General features: G+C 43.6%; 1 protein-coding gene across 2 annotated transcripts in view; it reads left to right on the forward strand.

Annotated features, from left to right (window-relative positions):
- LOC146557345 (kinesin heavy chain-like) overlaps positions 1–21,269 on the forward strand; it is a 62,007-nt gene that overhangs the window by 24,671 nt on the left and 16,067 nt on the right. For both annotated transcript variants that reach the window (XM_085249822.1, XM_085249821.1), the window contains exons 13-25: positions 3,114–3,182; positions 3,261–3,467; positions 4,347–4,493; positions 4,575–4,763; positions 4,881–4,998; positions 5,112–5,188; positions 5,291–5,400; positions 5,603–5,704; positions 6,024–6,084; positions 11,381–11,452; positions 11,769–11,873; positions 16,981–17,197; positions 17,292–17,459. In XM_085249822.1, coding sequence (XP_085105948.1) covers positions 3,114–3,182; positions 3,261–3,467; positions 4,347–4,493; positions 4,575–4,763; positions 4,881–4,998; positions 5,112–5,188; positions 5,291–5,400; positions 5,603–5,704; positions 6,024–6,084; positions 11,381–11,452; positions 11,769–11,873; positions 16,981–17,197; positions 17,292–17,452 — 1,635 coding nt within the window. In that variant the 3' untranslated portion in view covers positions 17,453–17,459. The remainder of the gene's footprint in view (positions 1–3,113; positions 3,183–3,260; positions 3,468–4,346; positions 4,494–4,574; positions 4,764–4,880; positions 4,999–5,111; positions 5,189–5,290; positions 5,401–5,602; positions 5,705–6,023; positions 6,085–11,380; positions 11,453–11,768; positions 11,874–16,980; positions 17,198–17,291; positions 17,460–21,269) is intronic.

The following is a 21,269-nucleotide window of genomic DNA, read 5'->3' on the forward strand; positions in this document are numbered from 1 at the left end:
AGTGGTGCTAGTTTCAGTCATTGTGCTAATGTCCTATTTATAAGGTTGGAAACCTGCAGTCAGCTGAGACTGAAGAGGCCCACCTGGGTAATGATGCAACGTTTCTCCCACTGAGAACATCCGGATGAGCACAATCAACCTTTGGAATCTTTAGTGAAGGTTACAAATGATCTTCTTGTGGCCTCTGACAGTGGACTCATCTCTGTGCTTGTCCTGCTAGACCTCAGTGCAGCGTTCGATACTGTCGACCATAATATCCTATTAGAGCGATTAGAACATGCTGTAGGTATTACAGGTACTGCACTGCAGTGGTTTGTATCATATCTATCTAATAGACTCCAGTTAGTTGATGTAAATGGAGAGTCCTCTTCACACACTGAGGTTAATTATGGAGTTCCACAGGGTTCAGTGCTAGGACCAGTTCTGTTTACATTATACATGCTTCCCTTAGGCAATGAGCATCTGCATTTTAAAATTGGCTTCACCGCTGCTACAAAAAAGTAAGAAACACTTAGTAACAATAAATAATTACTGTAAAAGTAGAACAGTCAAAGTCTGATTCTGCCTTTCTAACCTGGATTTCATTCATTATTTTCTCCAGGTAGTTCTAAACACTCTGGATTCTCTGATTAGTTCAGCTGCCATTCCTCTGCTGCTCTGCACCGCTTCGGTCATAGACTCCCGCTCTGACCCACCCTGTCACCATCACCTACATATTTATTGATCAGTCACAAATAGCTAGCTCTTAGTCATGTTAAAGCAGCTTTTACATCAAAATGTATGTCAATAATTGTGTTGCTAGGCAACACCTCTGTAGTGGATAATTTATGCCGGGTCAAAACATCCTCTCCACTTCTAGGTTATAGTGGTCATAATTATTTGTCTTTGGATCCCACACACCCAAAATTCAGTATTTGATGAGTAAGTCCATTTTAGAAAAATCGGGAAATATGAGATGATAGGGTTTTATTTTAACAAGGTAACAGTAAAATAATAATAATAATAATAATAATAAACTTTATTTATAAAGCACACTTAAAAACCAAGGGTATGCCAAGGTGCTTAACAAGTAAAATAGAGTATATGAGGAGGATAATAGAAATAGGACCAAAGCAAGTACTAAATATGCAAGCAGATAACTGTCACTAATACATAGGAAAGCAACAGGTACAGAGCAAACAAGAATTTAAATGAGCATACAAGTGCGTGATATAAAATCATAAAAGAAATATTAACTAGAGGGAAAGGCAAGATTGAATAAGTGGGTTTTTAGTCGTGATTTGAACAGTGCAATGGAATCAGATGCGCGGAGGTCGAGAGGAAGGGTATTCCACAGTACCGGGGCAGCCAGAGCAAACGCACGGTCACCCCGAGACTTCAGTCGAGATCTGGGTTGGGTCAGAAGTAGTTGAGTGGCAGATCTGAGTGTTCTAGCAGGAGTATGTGGTTTGAGAAGTTCACTAAGATAACTTGGCGCTAATTTATTAATAGTTTTGAATGTAAGGAGTAATATTTTAAATTGAATACGGTACTTTATGGGCAGCCAATGCAGGCTAGCTAGGACAGGGGTAATATGGCAAAATTTCCTGGTACCTGTTAAAAGGCGGGCTGCTGCATTTTGGACTGTTTGCAGTCTAAGAAGAAGAGAAGAGGGAAGACCATAGTACAAGGAGTTACAATAATCCAACCTGGAGGTCACAAAAGCGTGAATAAGCTTCTCCAGGTCCTCATGCGGAATATAATGCCTAGCCTTAGAGATAAGGTGCAGTTGGTGGAAGCTAGATCTCACTACAGCAGACACTTGCTTATCGAGTTTGAGCGAGCTATCCAGCGGTACACCCAAGTTACTGACATAGTCACAAGAAAAACTAGCAAAGGAACCCAGGGCAGCACAGAGTTGGGCACGACGGATTTTACTGTTGAACACCACAATCTCAGTCTTCTTATCATTTAAAACGAGGGAATTACTCAGGAACCATTCTTTGACCTCCCGCATGCATTCTTGAAAGTAGTGCAGGGACACAGCAAGGTCGTCAGTAAGTTCAAAATAAATCTGTATGTCATCGGCATAACAGTGGAAGGCGATATTGTATTTTTCAAAGATTGCACCTAAAGGGAGCAAATACAATGAGAAGAGAATAGGGCCTAAAACTGATCCTTGAGGCACACCACAACAGACCGGAGCGGAGGAAGAGGAGAAGGTGCCTAAGTGAACTGATAAGGATCTATCAGCGAGGTATGATTTAAACCAGTCGAGGGCAGTGCCTCTAATACCCACAGTGTGCTCAAGTCTTAGTAATAAAATGTTATGGTCTACCATATCAAAGGCCGAAGAGAGGTCCAGTAAAACTAGGACCATAGAGCGTCCAGTATCAGTGATTACAAGAATATCATTAAGAACTCTAACCAATGCTGTTTCAGTGCTATGCAATGGCTTAAAGGCAGATTGAAATTTCTCAGCAATATTGTTCGTGTCCAAGTACGCCTGGAGCTGGGAGAGAACTAGTCTCTCCAGGATTTTGGACAAGAACGAAAGCTTAGAGATCGGTCTATAGTTTGAAAGGTCATAACAGTCAGAATTTCTTTTTTTAAGAATCGGGTGGACTACAGCATGCTTAAAGGACAAAGGAACACAGCCTGAGAGCAAGGAAAAGTTCATAAGAAATAGGATACTAGGTCCGATTACATCAAAACAGTCCTTAGCTAAACAAGATGGAAGAATGTCAAGCACAGTATTGGTGTTATTCATTTGAGCAACTAGCCGCTTAAGAGTCAAAAGTGACACAGGCTCAAACTGGTGGAAAGTTGAAATGCACTCAGGAATGGGGAGAGGATATAAAGCAGGGGGGAGGGAGGACTTAAGAGATGAGACCTTTTTTAAAAAGTGATGCCAAGGGATCAATGGACAGTCCACGCCAAAATTCCAGCATGTGCAGTAACCCCGGAAAGCATGCAGTGTCTTCTGGATAGTGTGTGAAATTATCTGTTGTCACAAGTTGCATGAATGGGCCAGATCTTGTCTGGTTTTGTACAGTCAGTCTTCTTAACGCCTGCTGTGGTAACTAGCTGGAAGACATGTTTAAATCATTAAACTCTGTCTGATTGATGTTTAGGATGATGAGATCAACCAGCAGAGTCAGATGTCTGAGAAACTCAAACAGCAGCTGATCGACCAGGATGAGGTGAGTCTCACCTGAGTGTTACATTCCATACTATCCACTGATCGATGGATCACAGGTTAATCAATAGCTCTCCACCAGCTGCTGGCATCTATCCGCCAGGACTATGAGCGGCTGCAGGAGGAGCTGTCCCGCCTGCAGAGGGAAAGCGATTCAGCTAAAGAGGAGGTGAAAGAGGTGTTGCAGGCGCTGGAGGAGCTGGCTGTCAACTATGACCACAAGAGTCAGGAGGTGGAGAATAAGAACCGCTGCAATGAACAGCTGAACGACGAGCTTGCTCACAAAACTGTGAGTCCACAGTCAGAGGGATGGATGGATGTTTGAATGGATGCATGGATGGATTTTTGGATGGATGGATTTTTGGATGGATGGGGGTGGATGGATGTTTGGATGCATGGATGGATTTTTGGATGGATGGATTTTTGGATGGATGGATTTTTGGATAGATGGATGAATTGATGTTTTGATGGATGGATGGATTTTTGGATGTTTGAATGAATGGATGGATTTTTGGATGGATGGATTTTTGGATGTTTGGATGGATGGATGGATTTTTGGATGGATGGATTTTTGGATGGATGGGGGTGGATGGATGTTTGGATGCATGGATGGATTTTTGGAAGGATGCATGGATGGATTTTTGGAAGGATGCATGGATGGATGCATGGATGGATTTTTGGATGGATGGATGGATGGATGGATGGATGGATTTTTGGATGCATGGATGGATTTTTGGAAGGATGCATGGATGGATGCATGGATGGATTTTTGGAAGGATGCATGGATGGATGCATGGATGGATTTTTGGATGGATGGATGGATTTTTGGATGGATGGATGAATTGATGTTTGGATGGATGGATGGATTTTTGGATTTTTGAATGAATGGATGGATTTTTGGATGGATGGATTTTTGGATGTTTGGATGGATGGATTTTTGGATGGATGGATTTTTGGATGTTTGGATGGATGGATGGATTTTTGGATGGATGGATTTTTGGATGGATGGGGGTGGATGGATGTTTGGATGCATGGATGGATTTTTGGAAGGATGCATGGATGGATTTTTGGATGCATGGATGGATTTTTGGAAGGATGGATGGATTGATGTTTGGATTGGATGGATGTTTGGATGGATGGATGTGTAATGAACCTGCTGTGTTTCCAGGTCAGTCTGGAGGCTGTTCAGAGGGAGCTGTCCTCCCTGCAGGAGCTCAGCTCTCATCATAAGAGGAGGTCAGCGGAGATCGTCACTTTGCTGCTCAGAGACCTCAGTGAGATTGGCAGTGTTCTCGGAACCACCGAGCTCAAAGCTGTGAGCCTCAAACTAGTTCTTCTTCTCATCTACTTCTACTTTTCATGTGTCTGAAAACAAACTCTGATTCTGTCTCTTCAGATGACTGAAGTGAGTGGAGTGATGGAGGAAGAGTTCACCTCTGCCCGACTCTACATCAGTAAGATGAAGTCTGAAGTCAAATCTCTGGTGAACCGCAGCAAACAGTTGGAGGTCAACCTGACAGAAAACACCTGCAAGATGAAGGCGAATGAGAAGGAGCTGAGCACGTGCCAGCTGCTCGTGTCGCAGGTGAGACAAATACAAACTGAGACACACACACACACACACACACACACACACAGCCTGTCTGAACAGGTGTGATGATAAATTCACCTGTGCTGTTTGTTTGTGTGTCTGCTTGTGCAGCTCCGGGCAAAGCTGGGGTCTCTCACCGATGACCTCCAGAAGGTGGAGCAGAAGAAGAGGCAGCTGGAGGAGAGTCAGGATGCTCTGATGGAGGAGGTCGCCAAGCTCCGCGCTCAAGGTAATACTGCCATGGTTACAGGAAACAGTAAACTCTGATTGGCTAATTTTTAAAAATCCATCACAGGTGAACAGGTAGAAACAATAAGAGACTCTGTGTTTGTGTGTGAGCAGGTCAAATGCACGAGCTGACAGTGATGGACAAAGAGAAAGAACACATGAGCCAGCTGAAGGATGTTGTGGAGATGAAGGTAAACATGGCGTGACGTCACTGTGAGCAAAGTAACAATCAACAGTCTGTCAAAGCTAAATCAGTGATAGAGGTGATGGAAGTGTCACTGTGTGTTCTATAGAGAACGCTGGAGGAACAGATGGAGAACCACCGGGAGGTTCATCACAAACAGCTGAGTCGACTCCGAGATGAGATCGATCAGAAACACAGAGACGTCGACCGACTCAAAGAGTGAGTTATTGATTATTATTGATTGATTATTGATATTACTAATTACTGAGTGATTGAGCTGCTCTCAGACTCTTCTCAGCTGTTCTGGGTTCAGTCACATCGTTCATTTTAAAGAGATTTGTTATTGGTCAGATTTTTGCTTCAAGCATGTGTTTTGTCAGAGTGTCGAGCCGGCTGTTTCCAGCTTCTTTGTTTCTTTCAGCGTGAATCAGGCTCTGCAGCTGGAAAACAGGAAGCTTCAGTCTGACTTGGACAAACTGAGAGCAGAGGATCAGAACAAAGACCAGAAGCTTCAAAAGCTCATGTACGTTTGTCCCTCTGTTCTTGCAGTCGCCTCAAACATCGTGATTGAGGTTTTAGCGCCATCAGACATGGTTGTGTCCACATTCAGTTCACGATATAATCTGTGACGTCTAAGTGTGTCAGACAGAAATCATATATTTATTTATCATGTTATTTTTCTCATTTAAACTCCTGCGCCGCTCAGATGACATCATTGCATCATGTTGCCTCCTTCTGCTTCCACCTACCGTTTCTCTGACCAATCAGTGAACTCACATTAACAGGCAGTGGGTGTAAACGGAGTTCAGGTGGGTCATGCTAAACTCTGCTTGTGTCTTCAGGTTTGTGAACGAGAAGAGAGAACAAGCCAAAGAAGACCTGAAGGGTTTGGAGGAGACAGTGGTATGAGATTGTATTTTCACTGGCATAGATGCTCAGGGTCCAGAAGTGCTTCTGTGCAGCACCACAGTGGGTGTTACATCAATCTATGACTGAAGTGCAGATTTTCAATTCAACTAAAATTTTATATGAACTGTTGAAATGTGTGCTCAATCATCCAGATAAGGAAATCCATAAAAGTTGATTCTGTTTATCTTCTCTTTATGTATTATTGTAGGTCTACATTACAAGATAAAGCGCCTTGAGGCGACTGTTGTTGTGATTTGGCGCTGTATAAAGGATTACTCCTGAAAGTCTGCAAATAAGCTCTTCAGTTAAGGGCCTCCAATTCAATTTTTCAATTTCATTTCGTCATCAGGACGCTACAACACAGAGCAAACACCATCCCCACAGACACAGCGGCCAGGGAGGCAGAAGAACATCAAGAAGGCCCTGAGTAAATGTGGTTATCCCAGCTGGACTTTTGTCAAAGCTGGGAAGGCGCCAAAAGAAAGCTCCAGCTGATCCAAGAGAGAAGGACAACCGCTGCCTAACAGAAAACCTGTAGTGATCATGTACGTGTCAGGAGTATCAGTACAGTTGAGGCGCATTTTTCCTAAACACCGGTTCTCTGGGGCTTTCAAGCCCCAAAACATGTTGCGCCAGAAATTGGTCCACCCCAAGGATCGGGTCCCCCGACACAAACAGAGTAACAGAGTGTACGCTGTTAAGTGCAGGGGGATTGCCAGGATTTATAAATCGGAGAAACCAAAAAACCTCTGGTGAAGCGGATGGCACAACATAGAAGAGCCACCTCGTCAGGCCAGGACTCTGCAGTCTTCTTGATGCATGCAATCAATAACTTAACTGCTTAAATAACTTTAGGCCTGTGGCCCTCAAACCAATTGTGAGTAAATGCTTTGAGCAGCTGTTTTTGTAGCACATCAAGGACATTCTCCCAATAAACCCAGATACCCTTCAATTTGCATACAGAACCAGTCTATCCATCTCCACCACCCACCACCTTATGCTGTCACACCTGGAGAGGAAAACACCACAGTCACTGACTTCAACCACTTTTAACACAATCATCCCACACCAGCTGGTGGAGACACTGATGCTTCCAGGTGTGGACACTGCAACCTGCAACTGGGTTCTCAGCTTCCTGACAAAATTCAATTCAGCTTTATTTATACAGCCCCAAATCACAACAACAGTCGCCTCAAGGCGCTTTATATTGTAAGGTAGACCCCACAATAATACATACAGAGAAAACCCCAACAATCATATGACCCCCTATGAGCAAACACTTTGGTGACAGTGGGAAGGAAAAACTTTTAACAGGAAGAAACCTCCGACAGAACCAGGCTGAGGGAGGGGCGGGGCCATCTGCTGCGACTGGTTGGGGTGAGAGAAGGAAGACAGGATAAAGACATGCTGTGGAAGAGAGACAGAGATTAATAACAGATATGATTCAGTGCAGAGAGGTCTGTTAACACATAGGTTGTGTCCAAATTCACGGGCTGCATCCTCCTGAGGACGCATTTGTAGTCCAATTAGGTCACAGCGACGTGACGAAGGCTGTCCACCCTGTGTAGAGCTTTCCTCTCTGCCTCAGTGCAGTTTCTGTGCCACACGTTGATGCCAGAGCACAGAACATTCTCCACCGCACATCTGTAAAAGGAGATGAGGACTGAGCTCTCAAGTCTCGCACATCTCAGCCGCCTCAGGAAGTAGAGCCTCTGGTGAGCCTTCCTGATCAGGCTGGAAGTGTTTTTCCAAATGAGGTTGCTATCTAGGTACATACCCAGGTACTTGTAGCTGGGTACTACTTCGACTGCAGATCCTCCGACGTGCAGGGGTGTGTGTGTGTGTGTGTCTTCCCCTCCTCAAGTCCACAGTCATCTCCTTCATCTTCTTCTCATTTAAGCAGAGATTGTTTTTCCTGCACCAGTCCTCTAAGTGTTCCACCTCCTTCCTGTAGCCGGTCTCATCATTGTTGGTGATGCAACCAACCACAGCTGCAAACCTTACAATATGACAGCCTGGATGGTTGGGTGAGCAGTGTGAACAGGAGGGGACTTAGCACACTCGTGTTAGGATCCTCAAAGCGGGCGCAGAACTGGTCGAGAGCCTCAGGCAGAGAAGGATCCCTGGGGCATTGTGTATCCCTAGTTTTGTAGTCAGTGATGCACTTACCCCTCCACATACTGCGTGGATCCTGGGAAGAAAAATAACAGTCTATCTCCTGTGTGTATGTGGCTTTGGCTCTCGTGACGCCTGCAGTCATTTCTCTTCTAGCCCTCCTGAGTTCCTGTGCGTCACCAGACCTGAAGGCGGCTTTCAGCAGGGCATGGACTTCTTCTTTGTTTTCTTTCCCGCCTGTCCCGTTTGGCTCTTTTGCCATCAGAATTATTGTCTAAAGGCAAAGAAAGATGCCCAACGGATTTACTTTACCAGATTGACCATCCCAGCCTTGCCGTGTTGGTCTATTTGATTTACCTTTGCTTTTATTGTTTATTTTATTTTATTTTCACTTGCTACACTTGGGACAGACTTGACTGGGGAAAAGAAAAGGGAGAAAGAAAGAGGGGAAAAAAAACAGCGGGGAAGATGAACGGTGATAAAGGGCAAAAAACAAAAACCAACAAAAAAAACAGACAAAAAATACAATCACCTGGATCACCTGTTGAGAAAGAAAAAAGAGAAAAGAAGCAAAAAAAGAGAGCAACATAATAAACAACATCATGATGATCTATGTGAATATAACAGTAAATATTAAACATTATTGTGCAGCACGTAAGATCAACAGAACACAGTGTGCTTTGAGGTAGGAGCCAAAAAGGGTGTAGTTTGTGGGTGTGATCACCCGTGTGTACACCTGTGAGCATGGACGCGCTTATATTTAACAGGTTCCTTCATGTAATGATCTGCTAGACGGTGTGGGGGGGCCACAGCCCCGTCCTCCAGGGCATAAAGCAGGTATGGAGGAGATCCAGGCTCCAGACATCCAGAGGCCCCCAGAACACAAGAGACCAAGGAAGACCAACAGAGGGGCAGCTGCGCCACTGTCCCAGAAAGAGCTGAGGAGAGTCCCAGATGAGGGCTCACTCAGCAGCCACGGAGCAGAAGCCAGAGGGGGTTGCAGTGACGTGCCCGTGAGCTCCGCCGGCAGCCAGCTGCGCCAAAGTGACCGAGCCCCAGCCGAGAGGCCGAGGGCACCCCACCCCCGAAGGGGCCCGAGCGAGCCCCAGGCCCCGACAAGCAGCCACCAAGGAGTGAGCCGGTGTGTACCTGGACGCCCATCCCCGGACACAAAGAACCACCAACGCACCGATGTCTGAGGGCGTCTGCCACTGGCAGGGGGAGTGGTGGGGGGAGATAGGCCTCCATACCTTGGAGGGCCTGAGATGTCCCCAGAGAGGTGGCGTCTGATACCCAACCTGACATATAGACACAGACATACAGGCACACAGATACAAACATCCATCCCCACCCTCATGCTCTCATATGCACTTACTCCACACTCAACCAACGTGGAGACAGACATAAAGAGACGCTGTACACACGATCACACTCCCCAAGCGTACTCTCAGCCCCGGGTCTAGGTACCCTTGCCCCTGGAGGGGGAAACTGCACCCAGACCCAGGTGGTGTTACCCTTTTCCCTGGGGTGGAGAGAAGCAGACCGCCCCGACTCCGCAGCAGCAGGGAGGCCCCACACTCCAGACCCCAGTCGGACAGCCAACTCCTCCTCCTAGCCCCCCCCGCTCCTACAGGCAACAGAGAATGGGGGGGCAGATTGAGAGGTGGGCAATGACGCCAGGGGTGAGGTTGTACACCCTGCTGGTCTTCTGGATGCCGTGTAGCGTGCCCGCCCCCAAGGTCCTATATGTATGTGTTATGAGAGTGTGAGTAATGTGAATGTCTAAGTTGTGAGATAAAATTAAAGCACAGGCGGCCAGAAGGGGACGGGGGGGGGGGGATGCCTCCCCTGACCCCTGGTGACACACCTTTACCCAAAGGCCTTGCATGTGTGGGTGATTGTGGTGGAGCGGGAAGAGGGAGGCAGCCGGAGATGGGGAGGGAAGGAAGGGAGGGGCAAGTGGCCCCACCCTGTGCAGAGTCACCGTCACTGGGGCACACAGTGATGGTTTTTAGTGTGGTTTGGAGCGTCGTAGTGGGGGATGGTAGGCAGAGACCAGCATAATACAGATGTGGTCTGAGAGGCTGAGGTGGGGCGGGGTACTGCTCTGTATGCATCTCGCATGTTGGTATAAACATGGTCCAGTGTGTTATTTCCCCGTGTCGGTATGGTGACATGCTGATAAAACCTTGGTAAGATGTCTGTCAGGTTTAAGTGGTTAAAATCCCCAGCCACTACCTAAAAACCTTCCAGGTGCCTATTCTGAAGCGAGCTGATGTGATGGTGTAGCTCCTTCAGTGCGTTGTTAGCATTAGCATGCGGTGCTATGTAGGTTGCTATGACAAAAAACTCCAAAAACTGAGAAGGTGAATAGAATGGGAGACTTTTCACAGTCATGAGTTCTACATCCTGAATTGAATTGACTGAAGCCTAATCTTGAAAGTAAGATAGTGTCTGTCTCCTGAATCCAAACTGGAAGCTGGTTCCACAGAAGAGGGGCCTGAAAACTGAAGGCTCTGCCTCCCATTCTACTTTTAAATACTCTAGGAACAACAAGTAGGCCTGCAGTGTGAGAGCGAAGTGCTCTAATAGGGTGATATGGTACTACAAGCTCATTAAGATAAGATGGGGCCTGATTATTTAAGACCTTGTATGTGAGGAGCAGGATATTGAATTCAAAATGGCAGCCACAGATGAAAAACCATCTCAGTCAGCACACCTCAGGGGTGTGTCCTGAGCTCGCTGCTGTTTAGACTGTTTACACATGACTGTACAGTCAGATCCAGCACCAACCACATTGTGGTTTCCAGATGACATGTCAGTGCTCGGTCCCATCAGTTACGGCGTTTAGTCCGTTTACAGAAAGGACATGAAGCAGCTTGAAGTCAGGTGTAGATCCAAAAGTCACAATCAATGTGGACAAAATGAAAGAGAGTGATTTCAGGAGGCCCGGCAAAGATCACCACACAGACCTCACCACAAATGGTGCTGCTGTGGACAGGGTGAGTAGTGTTTAGTTCCTGGGTATACTTTTGTTAAACGTCTGAAAGTCTACTCTTCAGTCACATGCTGGATTCTTGGTTTCCTCTGTGATGATGTACAGAAGCAAAATGATAAAGTCCAAAATGTCTTACTGCTGATGTGAGACCAGCTGAGTCTCTGTTTCCTCCAACAGGCCAAAGAGCTGCAGATGCTCAACGACCTTCGCAAACTCTTCATCGACGACATCGGAGCTCGAATCAAGAATGTAAGAATAAAAAGTAGCTTTACTTTGAGATTCAGAGCAGCAGAGCTTTGATTCGTCACACAATTGCTGATGTCACTTCCTGCTTTGAATGGTGTCGCTGCTCCAGGTTTACAATAAGCTCATTTATCATTTTCCAGCTTATTTACATTCAAATTTAATAAAGTTTAAAGAGTACCATTGCGACATTGCATTTCCACTGATGTTAACCTAACTGATCTGCCTCAGTCCATTTTGTGAGGAGTTTTAGGGATCAGTGTGTGTGTGTGTGTGTGTGTCCGTCCAGTGATAAAGTCTCATGTGTTATTGTCATGATCAGAGTTCAGAGAATGACAGCGATGAGGCTGGTGGCAGTTTGGCTCAGAGACAGAGGATCGTCTTCTTAGAAAATAACTTGGAGCAGCTCAGCAGGGTCCACAAGCAGGTGAGTGATCTCACCTAGTCTCTAAGCCCTACCCACAGGGTCACCCTCAACTGGTGTCTCCCCCATTGGAAGTTTGTGTTTCAGTTTTTAAAACCAGGATCTTTAGTGTGGGTCTGTCATTGACAGGTCACTCTGTGATTGGATGTTTGCTGATGTTGTGTTTGTTGGCAATTATTTCTTGAAATATGACAGAGTACAGATCCTGCAGTGAAGCTTGTGTCTCCAGCTGTGATCCTCTGTGTGACCATGTGAATGAGAAGCAGTCTCTCAGGTATAATAGTGCATAAAAGCCTAAGAATTTAGACGTGTAGACAGTGTAGAAGCTTCCAGGTGAAGGGACACTAAGTCCTATGATAAGGTGGAGACTTAGGCAGTGATGGGAATAACGGCATGTGATTACAAGTAACGCCGTTAATTTTTTCAGTAACGACTAATCTAACTAATTACTATTTCTATCGTAACGCAGTTACCGTTACTAACAAGAAAATGCGGTGGCGTTACTATTTTTCAACAAACAGACGGTTGAAGCTGTGTTCAGTTGACCACATCTTATATCAGTTGCATGGAAATAGCTGTAAGTAATGTGGGCGCTACAGCTTTCAGCAGCTCCGCACGTTCCCGCTGACAGCAATCACTTTCTGCCTGATGATCACTTTTTCTCACAACACCTGCAGCTTAGGGTGCAAAACAATCGCACGACTGCTGCTGTTTGACTGAGGAAGAATAAAGTAGTCGTGGTAAGCCAATCACATGACCACTTAAAGACAAAGCAACAAGGTGACATATACCCAGAGGTGGGTCGAGTGTCCAAAAATTGTACTTAAGTAAGAGTAGCATTACTTTAAAATATTATTACTCAAGTAAAAGTGAAAAGTAGTCTTCAAAAATGTTACTCAAGTAAGAGTAAAAAAGTACTTGGTGAAAAAACTACTCAAGTAGCGAGTAACTGTTTGAAATGTCTGATTTATTTTATAAATAAATGCTATCAGACAAACAAAAATAAATATACAAATTTTAGTATTTTCAACAGGAATATATGTAAAAACATCAACAAAATTTTTTCCAGATTTCAGTTTTTCACAACATAAAGCTTTTTTTCACCAATACCTACAGTAAATAATATAAACATATAAACAGTGCAAACAATTTCCAGTGACAAGATATGCTGTAAACTTTATATTAATTTTTGGAGATGTTTTTTACTAACTCTTGTTGAAAAACAAAATCCTGTCATTCATATCCCGCACAAACAGTTTGCAATGAATTCCAGATTAAGTTTAAAATAAGAATGCGTGCAAGGCTAAGCAGTGCTAGCCAATAGATCCTCCTGTTTGGCTGTTACTCTGGGAAAAGACGAAAGACGGTGATGGAAGCGTGACTGGAGCTGCGATGTAGCCTATATAATATTTATATTGTACGAACGTGATAATTATGTATTTTGTAATAACGTGATATTATATTGTTCAAACGTGAAAGGTATATTGTTAGAACAATATACTTTTCTATTTTTCTTTTGGCTGGGTGGCAGCTCTACGCTTCCGTATCCAAGGCTTTTCAATGTGACCTCACAAAATTGTGACGACTACAACAACCATGAAAAGAGTTGGATGGACATTGCTGCTCAATCACAGTTGCCTGGTCAATGTTTTTCATTAGTAATTTAGCAAAGTTGACAGTGGTGTGTGTGTGTGTGTGTGTGTGTGTGTGTGTGTCTGTAAGACGGAGAGAGGGAGAGCGAGAGACAGATTTTGTATGATAAGCTTCATGTTATGGACGCACAGTTTGAGCACTCAGGTCGCATCAGAGCATCAGGCCGTGTGAGACCCTACATCGTGACCTATGAACTTCTAACCCCTGCAATTCAATTGTACAGTTTGAGCAGGAGCTGAATAATGCGACGGGAAAAAATCGCACAGTGTTTGCCCAGCTTAATGCAGACTGTTTAAACTAAACAAGCTGCTGCTTCACATAATAAACCCTGTCAGCTGCAGTATTGCCTTCTGTTTTAACAGTTAAAGCAGTAGAGACGAGCTGTTTGCATGTGCGTGGAACTCTAGCGTCATTAAACAGGCTAGCTGTTAGCTTATAGCTCACGCTAGCTGACCAGTGAGCAGTTAAAAAGACAGCTGAAGCTGCACAAAACACCCACAAACTTGTCTCTCTACAACGTAGCGCCGAAAATATGACTCGCAGCTTGAGCTCGACACAGCTGCTGTAACATAAGACTGACATCCAGCTAACCACAGCTAAAAAGATATTTAGAGAAAACTTACCGTTTCCTCAGGTTACACGAGCTGAGTTTTTTTCACGCTGAAAAGTTAGTTTGTTTTGGCTCTCACTGAAGACACCGACGCTGAAGACATAGCTGTTCTTTTGTGCTGCTTTTAAGAGAAACATTCTTTGTATATGAGGAAAATGCTGTTCATCCTCTTCAGCTGTAGCGTAGACGACTGGCTCTGCCATGTTTTCATGTTTCTTCTTTCTGTGTGTCCGCTACTTTGAAACGCTTGGGCCGCTCTGCCCGCCACAGTTTCAAACTGGTCATGACTGGTCATGTCAACTCCTCAGCAAGGAAAATCGCTATTGGCTGTCCTAAAAGTCGCTAGAGGTCGCTAAATGACGTCATCACCTAATTTGCATAATTGGTCATGCTAATATAATTGTAACCTACGCTGTTGGAGAGAGAAATAACATCATGGAAGAGACACAAAGTGAGCAAAAAACGTCCTAAATGCATTTAGAATTTATTTAGAACTACAAATTAAATTTCTTTTAGCAATTTTTTTTAATGTCACAATTCCAACCCTGTTCCTTTATCCGGGCTTCGACCGGCAAAAGTGACCCGAAATAGGCGCTCTGGTGGAGTTACTTTATGTGTGTGTGTGTATGTGTGTTTATAAGTAGTTTTAAACCTTGTGATCCACAAAACAGCATAACAGTAAAAGAAGAACTGCGTTACAGTCAGTGAGGAAGCAGCGGCTTCGCTCATGCGCGATTCATTTGCAGTTTGGACGCATAGGTGTGAACATCTCCTGCAGCTGGGGGAGGACTATCCTCCGCCCGTGAGCGCTTTAGCACGGGTGAGGTGCCCACGGCAGCACCCGCTGCTTGTTGAGAGTAAGAGCAACACGCCCTTTCACGTCAAAAAGTTGTCATAAATAAGTCTCCAATAACACCAGAAAAAGTTGCCAGATTTGTCGCTAGTCGCTTTTTAGAAAAAAAGTCGCTAAGGGGCTCTGAAAACCCGCTAAATATAGCGACAAAGTCACTAAGTTGGCAACACTGACTGAATGGCCACATCTGATTGATAAAAAAGTTACCGGAAACTCCACTGGCGGCATGTTATCTAATGGGTTAAACTAATTATTTTTTTAAAAAGTAACGAGTCGAATTTTGCAAATGTAGCGGAGTAAAAGTACCGTTTCTTCTTCACAAATGTACTCAAGTAAAAGTAAAACGTATCGTGCAAGAAAGGTACTTTAAAAGTAAATTTTTTTTCAAAAACTTAATTAAATGTAACTGAGTAAATAGGGTTAGGGTTAACCCTAACCCTAACCCTACCCACCTCTGTATATACCAGTTTTTAAATTGTGTTGATAGGCCACATAAAACCAGACTCATGATAAACAATATATACGCGTGTTTTTTCCTCAATAGTTTCTTCACATTCACTGTCTAAGGACAGCGCAGCAAGCACTCTCTGCTTATGAGCAAACCCCCCCCCCCAAAAAAACCCCAAAACAGGGGAAGTTTTAGGAGTGGCGGCAAGAGAGAGAGAGAGAGCGAGTTTTGAGATGTGAGAGATTTGTGACGTTTAGCGTGTTTGGAGTGTGTAGTTAGTGTGTTGTCTTGTGTAGTTAGTGTGTTGTGGATAGTTTTGTGTTGTGTGTCAGAACAATGAGGCGACTGCTGTCTCCAGGTAGAAACAGGAGTGATACACCTGCTGCTGTCAGACCTGCAGGTATCAGGCTGTGATGTTTCCTTTATAGTGGACAGAAATTATTTTTTTGGAGTGGCACAAATAATTTGTGGCATCTTATTCAGGAATGGCTGATTGTTCTGTAAACAGTTTGAAATGGTTATTTAAAAAAGGTAAAAGGTAAATGGATGCAAATAACTTTGTTGTTTGGAAAACTTGTGCATATGATTTTAAAATTGACGATTTATATTTGCATTTAAAGTTATGAAATATGATTCATTAAACATGTTTGTGGTTGTTACAGTAAAAAATATAACTTTTTCTACTCGGATTTTATGTTTTTTGTCTGATTTTAGATCAATTGTGTTAATACAGTATGTCAAAATGAAAACGTAACTGTAAATTCAGACACGTGAGGTTGTGCTGAAAAGGATGATACCAAACAAGGCAAAGTAAATAGTTTTTAAAGGTGAGATGTGGAGGAAACATCAAAAGTAGTTAAAAATGGCCAATTATACCCTGGACCCCGGAGGGTTAAACACTTTTTTTTAAAGTAACAGAATAGTTACTTTCCAAGTAATTAATTACTTTTAGAATCTTGTAACTCAGTTACTAACTCAGTTACTTTTTTGAAGAAGTAACTAGTAACTGTAATTAATTACTTTTTCAAATTAACTTGCCCAACACTCCACTAGGGACCGCTTGAGACAAAACAACATCTGGCGTCTCAGTCAGGGTTGCTTTCACGGTCACTAAGACAACAGGCTGTTAGGTGAAAGGTGAGTGAATAGGGAAAAGCACTTAGTACATGTTTAGCAGAGTTTGTAGGTGCTGCTCCCCTGGATTGGACAAGGCAGATTGCTGAGAAGCTGGGACCAGCCCGAGGCACCGACGATGGGAGAATTAAGTGTAAACTATGATTTCTCCCCATCAATTTTAATCAATCAGATAGATGCACAGTCTCATATAAAACTTTGTATACTGATAAGTTGAGGAACTCTGATCTGCAACTTTACAGCCTGTGGTCTTCTGAACAAAGGGGATCCATGTACATGATAACATGTAATCATTCATCGCCTGCTTTAATAAATAATAATTAAAGAAAGAAGTGTTTTACTGGGGATTCCTCAAGGTGGATAAACAAACACGCTTTCAAGTCACATAACTGACAGTAGCTGTTTCCTCCAGCTGGTTCGGGATAACGCTGAGCTCCGCTGTGAGCTGCCCAAATTGGAGAAGCGTCTCCGGGCTACAGCGGAGCGAGTGAAAGCTCTGGAAACTGCTCTGAAAAATGCAAAAGAGTCAGCCGTGAGGGATCGCAAACGCTACCAACAGGAAGTTGACCGCATCAAAGAGGCTGTGCGGTCCAAAAACCTGTTCAGGAAAGGACACTCGGCTCAGATTGGTGAGAAGATAACTTAAAACAAGCCAAGTCTGATATGTGATGTGATAGGCTGTTTGTCTTTACCTAAACTCACCTGTTACCTGCATTCATATAGCCAAGCCAATAAGAGCCGGTCATCAGCACCATCAGAATCCGTCCTTCTCCCATGCTATCCGACCTACCATCAGAGGAGGGGGTGCAGGGTCCAGCCCACAACACCAACCCCCCCGACACCAACCTCAGCAACATCTCCACCAGAACAGCAGCAGCAAGTAGGCTCCAGGTGAGTCACACCTCAGAAACCATGGCACACAACTACAAAGCTTCAGCCACAACTTTATTTCTGTCAGCACTGCTTGTCAAACTGATCTGTTTTATTACAGCTCATTAAATAAAATGCTTGGGAGCTTTTCTACTGTATATTTGAGTGGAGGAAAACAGGATAAAAGACATGCTGTGGGAGAGAGCCAGAGATTAATAATAACTAATGATTAAATGCAGAGAGGTGTATAAACACATAGTGAGTGAAAAAGCTGACTGAAGAAGAAACACCCAGTGCATCATGGGAATCCCCCAGCAGCCAACACCCACATAGCAAGCAGGTCTGGCCCGGATCTGGTATCAAGCCGGGCCTGCTGGTTGACTTCTGGCATGGTAAGTGGTATGTCATCCAGATGTGGGCCAGGCCTGGCGTAGATGCCACTGTTTATGTTCCTATTTTCCTATTTTAGTTAGAAGACCCAAATGCCATGTTGCAATTAGAGATGGCACGATACCGATATCATAAATTTGGATATCTGCCAATACCGATATGAATCCGATATAGTGTGTTTTTTAATCAATAAAACTTTTTTTAATATCTTGCTGCTTTTTGTATAAGTTCATACTCAAGTTAAAAAAAACACTAAAGCTATTCTGTTATACCTTTATGCAAAAAATGCACTGCACCCAAAATATTTCATAGTTCAGCAAAACTGATCAATCTAATAAACTTAAACCTGCTCCATCCTCCCTGTTCTGGTGTTTTAAAGAGTAAGCAACCTAACTAATAGGGTTCTAAAACTCCCAGCAAAAAACCCCAAAAAATAGGGAACCACCCTCCACCTCATGATGCTTAATCGACGTAATCAACTTTAATTTGATGCAGTGTGGAAAAAAAATACACAGAAATAAATTAATTTTGAAGAGTAATTAAATAGATTCATCATCTTTCTTCAACAGAACTGCAGACTGCACAGATGGTTCCCTAAGGAAAAAGTACTATAGCTTACTAGGGTATATTAGACTTAATAGTTACTATATACAGTAATGGACGACAGACAAACGCTTTTAAATCTCCAATTCTCTTACTCGCATTGCTCGGATCCATATTGGAACCTGGGCAGTGTTGGGGAGTAACGGAATACATTTACCGCGTTACGTATTTAAAATACAAAATATGAGTAACTGTATCCGTTACAGTTACCGTTTAAAAAGGTGGTATTTAGAATACAGTTACTTTGTTGAAATAAATGGATTACACAAGGGTATTTTCCTGTTTCATATTATCGCGGGTCAGGACTGTTTGGGTTTTGTTTGTTTTGTTGTTCCAGGCGGCAGCGTTACGGTTGCCATGGTTACAGGGTAACGCTCTCTCTGTGTTTCCTGGGTGAGAGAGCACCTTTTTGTTGTTGTGCTAAGCTAATAGGCAGAATGCTACAGGCATCGCCCTAAATAATGTAGCCTCATGGGCAGTGTAGTCCGTGCTGCAGGGAGAATGGACTGCTATACACGTTATGTGTCTGTGAGCGCGAGGAGGGAGAAAAAGGAGAGTAGAAAAGTACGAGTTGTCATCGAGCAGAAACAGGAGCTGGAAGCACATATTATTATAGCATATATAGCATATAATAATAACCACTGCAGCCAAACAGAGAGCCTGACGAGCCCAGTTGTAAGTAAGCTATTAAGACTTAACTGTACACTGTTCGCGTTTTCCTCCGAAACAATAAGTTCCGTTGGAGCAGCCTTTCAACGCCTCTCTCTGTCTAAAACTTGACCCAGAGAACAAAGTAAAGCTATTTTTCGGCTACGAGCCCAACACGGAACCCGACGTATTAGTCAGAGGTCCCTTTACTACGGTTTGGAGCCGCGGACCTTCAGTAACAGTAATAAATCACACAGCAATAGTACATTCATGTAGTTGTAAAAAGCATGATAATATATTAAGAAATCCAAAGTATTCAGAATATGTTACTCTCATTGAGTAACGTAATAGAATACATTACAAAATACATTTTGGGGCATGTATTCTGTAATCTGTAGTGGAATACATTTTAAAAGTAACCTTCCCAACACTGAACCTGGGTGACGCCACCCTGTTACGGCTAGACTCCACCAGTATTTCCTGCCTACCCCTTCCCAACCTGCACAAGAAACGTTACAGGAAACGGGGTAATAGGAGTGTTCTTCGCGTCCGCCTCAAGGCTTACCTTAAAGCAAGGGCTACGGATTATCCAAATGCTGGCCAGGATAGTCTACGCTTTCTCCCCTCCTCCGGAGATAAAGTTTCTTCTCTTAAGTCCTCGCTTCCTTTAGTGTCGAGCCCTGTTTCTTCTCCTGGTTGTTCATCAACCTTCCATCAGTTTGAGCCCGTGTCACTCCTTACTCTTAAGCGATTAGTTGAGCAACTGAATAATACTAATCCTATATATATCCTCCCATCTTGCATAGTATAGGTATAGTATATCGACCCATCAGCTTTTAAACATGCCGTAGTCCAGCCTGGTCTTAAAAAAAGGAACCTTGATTATAATGATTATGTTAATTGCAGGCCGAGCTCCCATTCCTGTCTAAAATTCTCGAGAGGATAGTTTTTTCACAACTCCTGTCGTATTTGGATGCGAATGACATTATTGATAAATTCCAGTCTGCCTTTAAACCACGTCATAGCACCGAAACAGCTTTGCTTAGAGTCCTAAATGATCTTCTAATTGCTGATACTGGATGCGCTGCGGTCCTAGTTCTATTGGATTTATCCTCGGCATTTGAAATGGTCGATCACAGCATGTTGTTAGCGAGGCTTGAGCATAATAATAATGGATTGGATTTATACAGGGAGTGCAGAATTATTAGGCAAGTTGTATTTTTGAGGAATAATTTTATTATTGAACAACAACCATGTTTTCAATGAACCCAAAAAACTCATTAATATCAAAGCTGAATGTTTTTGGAAGTAGTTTTTAGTTTGTTTTTAGTTTTAGCTATTTTAGGGGGATATCTGTGTGTGCAGGTGACTATTACTGTGCAGAATTATTAGGCAACTTAACAAAAAACAAATATATACCCATTTCAATTACTTATTTTTACCAGTGAAACCAATATAACATCTCCACATTCACAAATATACATTTCTGACATTCAAAAACAAAACAAAAACAAATCAGCGACCAATATAGCCACCTTTCTTTGCAAGGACACTCAAAAGCCTGCCATCCATGGATTCTGTCAGTGTTTTGATCTGTTCACCATCAACATTGTGTGCAGCAGCAACCACAGCCTCCCAGACACTGTTCAGAGAGGTGTACTGTTTTCCCTCCTTGTAAATCTCACATTTGATGATGGACCACAGGTTCTCAATGGGGTTCAGATCAGGTGAACAAGGAGGCCATGTCATTAGTTTTTCTTCTTTTATACCCTTTCTTGCCAGCCACGCTGTGGAGTACTTGGACGCGTGTGATGGAGCATTGTCCTGCATGAAAATCATGTTTTTCTTGAAGGATGCAGACTTCTTCCTGTACCACTGCTTGAAGAAGGTGTCTTCCAGAAACTGGCAGTAGGACTGGGAGTTGAGCTTGACTCAATCCTCAACCCAAAAAGGCCCCACAAGCTCATCTTTGATGATACCAGCCCAAACCAGTACTCCACCTCCACCTTGCTGGCGTCTGAGTCGGACTGGAGCTCTCTGCCCTTTACCAATCCAGCCACGGGCCCATCCATCTGGCCCATCAAGACTCACTCTCATTTCATCAGTTCATAAAACCTTAGAAAAACCAGTCTTGAGATGTTTCTTGGCCCAGTCTTGACGTTTCAGCTTGTGTGTCTTGTTCAGTGGTGG

The sequence above is a fragment of the Mchenga conophoros genome, linkage group LG16, assembly GCF_057382185.1.
Source record: "Mchenga conophoros isolate Kocher_MC1m ecotype Shallow Benthic linkage group LG16, M_conophoros_male_GT1.1, whole genome shotgun sequence".
Lineage (NCBI taxonomy): Eukaryota > Metazoa > Chordata > Actinopteri > Cichliformes > Cichlidae > Mchenga > Mchenga conophoros.